The 9,440-nt window shown below is 43.7% G+C and overlaps 1 protein-coding gene across 1 annotated transcript; it reads right to left on the bottom strand.

Moving 5' to 3' along the window:
- Positions 1-1,763: 1,763 nt before the first annotated feature.
- RPL8 (ribosomal protein L8) lies at positions 1,764-7,030 on the bottom strand. Its single transcript, XM_072602530.1, has 6 exons — positions 6,422-7,030; positions 5,916-6,063; positions 5,046-5,187; positions 4,143-4,361; positions 2,603-2,718; positions 1,764-1,967 (listed from the first exon to the last, which is right to left on the bottom strand). The coding sequence occupies exons 2-6, from the start codon at positions 6,051-6,053 to the stop codon at positions 1,809-1,811; spliced, it is 774 nt and encodes a 257-aa protein (XP_072458631.1). The 5' UTR covers positions 6,054-6,063; positions 6,422-7,030; the 3' UTR covers positions 1,764-1,808.
- Between the last annotated feature and the right edge of the window lie 2,410 nt (positions 7,031-9,440).

The raw sequence follows: 9,440 nt of genomic DNA on the forward strand, positions 1-9,440 counted from the left end.
TCTATCCCAACCACTATGCTGGTTTACAAATCTCATATAATCCTCAAAACAACCCTGCAGTTGGTGCTGTGATCCCCACTCGGGACACCGAGTCAGAAGTTGTGACTTGCCACGTGTCCTACACATTATAGTTTATGGGACCAAATTTGAACTTGGAGCCTTCCTGACTCCAGGCCCAGGACTCTTGTCCCATGGGCCACCTAGCCGTTCCTTTACTGCCTTGGTTTTTCAGTCATGTCAGACTCTTTCTGACCCAATTTGGGTTTTCTTGGCCAAGACAGTCGTTTGCCATTTTCTTCTACAGCTCATTTTACAAATGAGAAAAGGCAAACAGGATTAAGTGACTTTGCCCATAGTTACAGAGCTAAGTGTCTGAGGCTTACCAGAATCTTCATGCCAAGATCACCCTTTTTTTTCCAGAGATAAGGCCCAGCCAACAAACTGCCCCAAGTTTGGCATAACAATCCTGTGTGTTCACTCTCTGCATCAACTGTCACAGCAAAGACCCAGAATTGGGATTCACTGGCGGTTCTCGAGTCCTGACAAGCAGCTGCAGGACCCAGTCATGAAGCCCTGCTACACATCAAACTTACTGTTCCCCTCATTGCCAGGGATACAACTCACCACATAATTATTGCTGTATTTGAAGTTTGGCCCCACTAGTCAGGTCTCCTAGAGGGCCCCACCCACCTACGTCTAGCTTCCCTCCTCCAATGGAATAAAGCACTTTATGTTCACTGTTGGCCCTATTTTGTATTTTTGTTTCTTAGAGTTACCTGTGGTTGTGATGACCTGTGCAACTTCTTTGGTACTTTAAGAATTAGCAGAAGTTGCCTAACTTATGATTATTTTTTTTCTTCAGTTTTTCAGACTTGACAGAGTGCATATAAACTCAGGAAGAAGTCTTGACTCCAGGCCCAGGACTTTTCTGCCACTACCACTGCCTTATGTGTTGCCTTTCACCTGGGGGGATAAGGGGTTGTGGTGTTGCTAGATGTTAATAGGATTATTCATGTGAATCCTCAGGTCCTGCTAGATCCATTATACCAGAATGACTACAAAGCAGGACAAGAACCTAACCTGACCCAGTACTCCTGAGCTTCAAAGACAAAAATGGGCCAAGGTCTTAATGGAGAGTGTCCTCTTCAAACACCTATGGCCTTCCTTCAACAATCAAGTGTTGTCCATTCCTTCTTCTGGTTCCTCACTATTCTCTCTAGTTTCTCTGGTTTCACCCCAGTCATGTGCCCTCCTCCAAAGCTGGGCACTCTACTAGGTGACTTAGTAGTTCTCACATACATTATATGTCCTAAGCAGAATGCACTTTCCCTTGAAGCCCACCTTCTGAACTTCCTGACATTCAGGAAATTCACAATGTTATCCCTGACTCTTCATATCCATTTAGCTAATTTACACCCCCACATAGGCTCACTAGGCTTACTATGGTAGCCTCCTAATTGCTATCTCTCCCCTGTCACTGGGAGCTAATGACTCTAATTCAGTATTTCACATTTTGCTAATCCTTCTAAAATGTGTATTTTAATATACGTATGGGGGGGAGGAGAAAGAAGGGACTACTATATGCTCAAATTATTTACAGATGGAGTATAAGAACTTACTAGTCTCAAAGTCAAGAGGCCCTGGATTTTTCCTTTGATATAAAAACCCTATGTAAATAGCAATTAATGTTACCAAATCCCATAGCATTGTGGTGAGGTTCCAAATTCTAAGGCAACCACTACTGAGTTATAAATATAATTCTATTTATACAATTTCCAAAATAATTTTTATTGTCTGGTTTCTGTACTTTAGTTCTCCTTCTCCTGTACAGTCTTGGTACCCCGGAGTCGACCAGTACGCCGGGCAGCGATGAGACCGACCTTTCGTCCAGCTGGGGCATCTCTTCGAATGGTGGATGGTTTTCCAATATGCTGGTGATTACCTCCTCCGAAGGGATGTTCCACAGGCTATAGGGAAAGAGAGTTCTCACATCAGAAGGCATGCAAGGGAACATGGATTTCTTCTCTGTAACCCCTACTGACTCAACTCAGGGAAATGGACAAACACCTCATCCAACCCCCATTCTCAAAGTAAATGTAAACCACTGTGTGCTACACACACACACACAGCTCTGAAAAAGAATGCTTCTGTGCAGCCAGATTCTAATATATTGGTTACTTTTAATGAACTGTTCCTCCCTTTTTATTCCTTGCTATAAGGAATGACTTTTAGGATAGGAGAAAGGGATGCATCTGAAAATGATACAAAACCAGAAATACCAAAAAATTTAAAAGAAAACACATAGTTGATTCTGTGGCTAAATCCCACCTTCCCAACAATCCTATCCTTATTTAGAGCTCCTGAAGTTCTGAGGAGTAATTTCAGAGATGTAAATGTCCAACCATCTCAATCCAGGATAGACTCAACTAAATGCTGTTATGCCCTCTTTCGATTCTCCATGTAGCCAGCCAAGCAGCACAGCTGTCTGAAAAACTGATGACTAGAACTATACTGAAGTACCCATCAAAACAGGCCCACAAATTCCCATCTAACATAAGGAAACAGACTCAGAATTCCACTGAATAGCCCAGGAGACACTCACATTCATGGCCACACCCCGGACACGAGGCCAGCAGTTTCTCTTGGCCTTGTATTTGTGGTAGGCACGACCTGCCTTAAGGATGGGTTTATCAATACGACCTCCTCCAGCAACAACACCTATGAAACAAATGTTTAGGAACCAGTGAGGTGATATATAAAGGCTGTTTGGCTTCCCTGGAAAACCTCAAATTCTGGTTTTCAAATCCATCAGAATGCACTTTACAACTCTCTTTTCTCTAAATACCTTTCCAATAGAAAACAAACATGAGATCATGACTGTTTTCCTTACACTTTGGTCGGTTTAGGATGTCTCTATCCTCTTATGGTCCCCCCCTGCCATGGGTCCTAAAATAATACCCCCAGAGTCAGGAACAATTTCCCAATTCCAGAAATCCTGCAACCAACCTGACATTCTTGAGACTAAAGGTAGCTCCTATGCCTCCCGAGACCCATAGGCTCTTAACAGAATCAGAATATAACCCATACTTATCCCTTGGAATTCCAGGAGTAACTTGGTTCAGTAGCCTAAATTCAGGACCCTTGAAAAAGTGTAATCCAAGGCTACATGTGTTTGAATTTGTTATACTCAAAAGAGGTAAGTCCCAGTCCACTTACCAGGTTGCATCACTGGGGAAAGTTGAACCTCAACTTTCTAAGTTATAGATTAGGGTTACTAATTATGCCACGAACATAAACAACCTCTTATTTCCTACTGACAGTACATAAACCTGTTTACAAATCACCAATAACTTTGTGCATCCACAGTATTAAGCTTTGAGACCTATGCAGCACTGGCTCAAGCATCCTGAAGCATTCTGAAGGATGATTTCCTTTTATTCCAAAACAAATTCTTAAAGAAAAAAATTCTAACACTTGCTCACTTTACGTAAGCACCAATTACTTACCAGCTTTCATCCTTATCCCATTAATAAATTAAAATCAGGAACAGACTAGAAACAAAAGCTCCCAACATATGTTCAATAGATTGCCTACTAATGAATTTTAAGTGTTATGTCCACTTATGAACTTGTTTAAGACAGGTAATAACATTAAAAAAATTTTTTTAAAAAGATACCAGGATAGGTGAGCAAATGGAGTTGCTAGCACTTTGCAAACTTTAAGGTATCATATAAATGTGACTCTTGTCTAGACACTCATGATTATGAGTTTGGCATTCCTGCCAAGTCACAGAACTTCTCCTGGCCCAGTTTCTCTTGATAAAATGGAAATAATATCTACCTTAAAAGATTGTGAAGACCAAATGTGTTATGTCACGTGCTTTGCAAATTTTATAGTGTAGAGCAGATCAAACAATTGGCTAGTTTCAAATATTTAAAAGACACGACTAATTGAAGGGAGAAGTTTGTTAGCTGCAAGGTCCAAGTTCATTTAGGGAGACCAAATAAAAACTGAAGAAATGCAACTTGAGTCCTCATCATTTTACGAGGACAGCGTTTCTACAATTCTTACATACATTTTGTGTTTCTTTATATTTGGTTCCATGGCAAATCAATTAAGTACCTTTGCTCCAAGTCACTTACCAACCACAGCTCTGTTTGCAGAGGAGATCACTTTCTTAGAGCCTGAAGGTAACTTCACCCGTGTTTTCTTGGTTTCAGGATTATGGGAAATCACTGTGGCATAGTTTCCAGATGCACGGGCAAGCTTACCCCGGTCCCCAGGCTTTTCTTCAAGACAGCACACTATGGTCCCTTCAGGCATAGTGCCAACCGGGAGGACATTGCCAATGTTGAGCTGAGCTAAAGACACAGAAGCCAATGTTCATTTCAACAAAGCATCCATGTGGCAAGGCATGGGTCGTGGATAAAAAAAACATGAAAAACTGTTACTCAAGGACCTTACAGTCTACAGGAGAAAGACATACACAATTGCTATGATGAATCATTTTCACTTGGGAGTCAAAGAATACCCCTGGAGAAGATCATCAGCAAAAAAGATTATTCAGTTCTCCTAATTCAGGACCCTTTACAGTCCCAAAGATCTAACCTGAGAATAAGATTAAGGAGGGCCATGTTAAGGAATTCTACATTAACATGTGAAATGACAACCAGATAACTGTAGTTTAGCTTCTTTTCAGTCATAAAATATTAAGGAAGAATGTTTGCTGTAGCAAGCACCCCATTTTTGGGGTGTTTAAACAATTCAAGGTAACTACCAGTAAGGAATGCTGTGGATACTATCTATCTATCTATCTATATACACACACACACATATTCCAACCAGGAGATGCACTGGATTACACAAGATTCTTTAAAATTCTTCACATTTCCTCAAAGCTGATCTTTTAAATAATCATCTCAGTTGCCTTCTGTGAAATGCACATAAAGACTAACCCTGTGAACCACACGCTAGTGAGGCTCAAATGAACATATAAAAGCAATACATGAAATGTCAGCTATTTAAAAAACAAAACTTCAACTTACCTTTCTTACCACAGTACACAAACTGGCCGGTATGGATGCCTTCAGCAGCAATGAACAACTCTGTCCTCTTTTTAAATCGATAAGGATCCCGGAAAGCTACTTTTGCAAGAGGAGCCCCTCGGCCTGGATCATGGATTATGTCCTGAAGGAACACAAGAATTTACTAAATACTGTCAACTGAAATTACCTGTTAGCAATTAGGATTTACTTTGGCACAGTTTATAAGTTAACTGTTCACATCTGAAAGGTGTTATGATTTAGGGAAAAAAACACTACATACATAGGTTAAGGACCATTAAGTGCTGGGGATACAGAAAAAGGCAAAACAAGTCACTGCCAACAAGACATGTATAATTCTATAAAGGAAGATAAGACATGCAAGACTAGGAGGTGGCATGTATGAGTTAAAGCAGGTAAGACTTTAGTTAAGAGTCAAAAGCGTAAAAATGAAGTTAAGAAAAATGCTCTTCCTTATGATCCCGCTTTCTCAAAGACTCAATTCAAAATGCTACCGTCTGTGAAAGAGGCTTTTCTCAAACTGTCCCTGTCCCCAACTGCTAGTGCATTACTTTAAATTAATTCCCAATTAACGTCCTTCACTGTGTTAACTGAGGACTTTCCCATCAGAATTTTAGCCCTTGTGAGAACAAGGACTGTTTCTATTTTTATATTTTCCACACTTGGCACATAACGTACGCTTAATGAAACTTTGTTGAAAGAACTAGTGATTCTCTACAGTAATATCCCCACCCTCCAACGTTGTGGAGAAACTGGACACGGCAATGGAAAGATGGACTGTTGCCCTTCTCTGGGGTCTTTGGACTGGGACGTGTCCAGATCTCCACCCGGAAGCCCCTGGCCCAGCCTTACCTTTACGATGCCCTTAATGTAGCCATGCCTCTCTGCGAAGTCGACAGCCCGGAGCTTGGCAGCCCCTTTCCTGTGCTTCACGTGAGCGCGGAAGACGGAGCCCGCACCCTTCCTCTGACCACGGATCACTCGACCCATTTCTCGCGGTCTGGGAAGGCAGGGAGAAAGGAAAGTGAGGAAACGGAGCTCACGCGAGACCTCTCCCGGGCCGGGCACACGGGGCCGGGCCGGGCACACGGGGCCAGGCCGCGCAGTTTCGCACGCCCGCCTCGGCTACTCCACCGAGACGCCGCCATGTCAGGCCAACCGAGTGAGGGGTGGGGGGCGTCGGGTCCGGCTCAGCGCCGTCACCTCCTTGGGCCCGGGGCAACAGCACCCCAAAGCAGGTTAGAAACAGGGAGTCCCCGCAACTGCGGGGCCGCTGCTCAAGGATGGATGGCGCTCTGAAGGCCTCGATTGGGCACGGATGGCTAAAGACCACAGAGAGACGCGAGAATAGGTCTTACCTTGCTCTGGACTTGCTAGAAAGAGGAAGTTGGCCTCTCAACAGCGATATATCTTCCGGGGCGAGGTAACCCACCGGAAAAAGGGAGCAGGGGTCGACTCACAGGATGTAGGTTCGGGAATGTTGCATCATGGGATATGTAGTCCTTTCGGACAGCCCAGGGACCTTCACGGTGCACCTTGGGAAATGTAGTCCACGAGACCCCAGAGCTCCACTCTTCGCCTCGGGGCATTCCGGAGGTGGGCTTCAGCTCTCTCATAGAGGAGTTGGGCACCCTCCCTCCCACACCACTCCCAACCCTCAACCACGGCGCTTGCGCACACTCTGCTGCCCGTAGTGGGGCTACTGTCCCGGCTCTAGGCGGTTGCTAGGACCTTTGCTGCCGCTCGTGGCAGGTCTGTCGTGGTCGCGGGCTTTTGTCCCTAAGGGGCCTGTTAGAGCCCGGGGGCGGTGTCGGGAGGGAAACGTGTCCAGGGCTGGGTTCTGTACAGCTGCCTCAGAGGTGGACAGAGCCCCGGTGTGGCCGCCTGTTTCAGTCCTCAAGCTGTTACCCCGTTTGGGGACCAGGACCTCCGAGATGCCCGCCAGGTCCTCTGCCCCGCCCAGAGCAACCCTGTGCTTCGATTGGGCGGTCCCCCGGGGGCGGGAGGACGGGGCGGTGCTTCGGGTCGAGTGCCTCAGCTCCTCTGGGGCAGGGGGCAGGGCAGCGCTTGGGCAGTGACTGGCTCCGGGTCCTGTTCTTTCTACCCCCTGCCCTCCGCGTGGCCCTTGAGCGGAGGGTGAGTCTTGAAGAGCCAGCGGGCGGGGTTGTCCGTGCCCCTCTCCTCCCTCCTCTGGCTGCCTCTCTTGGGCTCTAGGAGGGGGCGTGGTGGCCTGGGCTAGTCTGCAGGGGGCCCAGGGTCTGGATCTGTGCCGGACCACAGCGGGACGTGGCGTTCTGGTAGAAGCAGTGCTTCTTTGGAGTTGGTGATCCAGGCAAACGAGTCCAGGACCGTGCTATGCAAGGATCTGGAGAAGAGATTTCGACAGTTAACCTGAGGAAGAGGGATGTTGAGTGATGCCTAAACTTAATGGAGCATCTACTGCAATCCTCTCTCCCCATCATGGATGCCGTCTTGTGGGCATGCCCTCAGGTTGTCTATGTCTTTCTTAAAATGTGACTAAACTGAACACATGTGGCCTAATTCGAGCGGAATAACCATACTGTTACTGGAAACTATACATTCTGGCCCTCTTAATTTAACATAGGGTAGCAGAAACTTTGGGGGCTTAAGGTGCCATACTGACTCATGATTGTAGTCTGCTGAAACCGCTAGACTTTTTCATAGGAACTCTTAGATGAATCACTTCCCATTGCCCTAATCCTAAACTTGAAATATTGATTTAAAAACAAACAAAAAACTTAAGTGTAGAATGTTACCTTTGACCCTATGAAATGTCATCTTGTCAGCCCATTTTTCTGGCTTCTTGATTTATTTGGATTTGGATTCTATATTAGTATCTTAATTATCTTTCCAAGTTTTAGTCATCCCCCAACTTGTTAATTGTGTCAACTTGTATATACTGCCATCCGAGTCATTGATAGAAATGTTAAAATAGAAATGTTTAAAAAAAAACAAAAACAAATCTCAGGACCAAGGACAGATCCCAGAGGCACTAGAGATGTCCAGGTTGATATTGAGCCTTTAGTAACTCACTCCTCATTCCAATTCCTCCTTACCGCACTATTATTTATCCTGTATCTCTCTAATCCACTCAAATACCATGAGAGACAGTATTCTTAACAAAGCATTTGTCAGTTTTTAGCATTCTCCTCACTTACTGGAAGAAGAAATGAGAATTATCTGAGATGAATTGTTAATGAAACTACATTGGCTTTTGTGGCTTCTCTTAGTAAATGTTCACAAACCATCCCCTTAATATTGAGTTCTAAATTTTTCCAGGAATAGAAGGCAGATTCACTGGTAATTGGGACAGCATATGCCTTTCTTCAGTGCTATAGCACATTTTCCATTCTACATGATCTTCCAGAGGTCACTGACCATGGCCCAGCATAACCATCCTCTAATTCTATTAGAATTAGGATATACTTTAGGATATACTTCATCTTGGCTTGGTGACTGGAACTCCCTAAAAGCAGCTTTTTGCTGTTTGGCTATCTTGTCATTTATATTCAGCACCTTGCTAATCATTTTCTATTTAGACCAGATGTTCCTAACTATTTTTTTGTGTTATGAACCCCTTTGGGAGTCTGGTGATACCTATAGACTCCTCAGAATAATGTTTCATAATTTAAGGGAATGCTAAATTTAGTTAGAGGTTAATAAAAATAAATATGTAATTTTTCCTCATCAAGTTCATGAACGTTTCCTCTTCTCCTCCCCAAATCTACCTACAGATCCATGGACCCCAAGTTAAGAACTACAACCTAAACCAAAGATTATTTTTCTTGGCAGAGAAATCAGAAGCAAATTCACTCTATCCATCCCATGCAGTGGCTCTGTTCCTTCTTTGATCCTGTTTTTTCCTCTGAATATAGTTTTTAAAAACCCTACCCAAACCCCCATTCCATTTAATTTCACAGACATTTATTGTGCCCCTACTAGATGCTGGGTGCTGAGGATACAGGAGCACAAATAAAATAGTCCTAAACTAAAAATAACATATTCTACTGGGGGGATATGATGGATGTATTTGAAGGCTTAATCATGAAACAGTTATCCCAGAATAAGCTTTTTTCTTCTTTGACAGGGCTACTAAATGAGTATCTCAAAGGTAGTTAGGTAGTGTAATGGACAGAGCACTGGGCATAGAGTTAGGAAAACTTTAATTCATATCCTACCTCAGATCCTTATTAGTTGTGTAACATTGGGCAAATCTCTTAACTTTGCTCAGGCTCATTATCTTCATCCTTTGTTGTAGATATAATTTATCTAGATTTTAAATAAAACATTTCATTAAATCCTTTAAGCTATTCTTGTGGTAAAGATGAAGGGATGTAGGCTAGGTAGATGGGTTCA

Source organism: Notamacropus eugenii, chromosome 4 (assembly GCF_028372415.1).
Source record: "Notamacropus eugenii isolate mMacEug1 chromosome 4, mMacEug1.pri_v2, whole genome shotgun sequence".
Classification (NCBI taxonomy): Eukaryota; Metazoa; Chordata; class Mammalia; order Diprotodontia; family Macropodidae; genus Notamacropus; species Notamacropus eugenii.

Excerpts from the sequence above, each read along its gene's own strand:
- RPL8 (XM_072602530.1), bottom strand. The coding sequence starts at position 6,053 with ATGGGTCGAGTGATCCGTGGTCAGAGGAAGGGTGCGGGCTCCGTCTTC. Across the intron at positions 5,188-5,915 it reads ACATTAAGGGCATCGTAAAG|GACATAATCCATGATCCAGG; the intron begins GTAAGGCTGGGC and ends GTGTTCCTTCAG. Across the intron at positions 2,719-4,142 it reads TGCAAACAGAGCTGTGGTTG|GTGTTGTTGCTGGAGGAGGT; the intron begins GTAAGTGACTTG and ends TTTGTTTCATAG.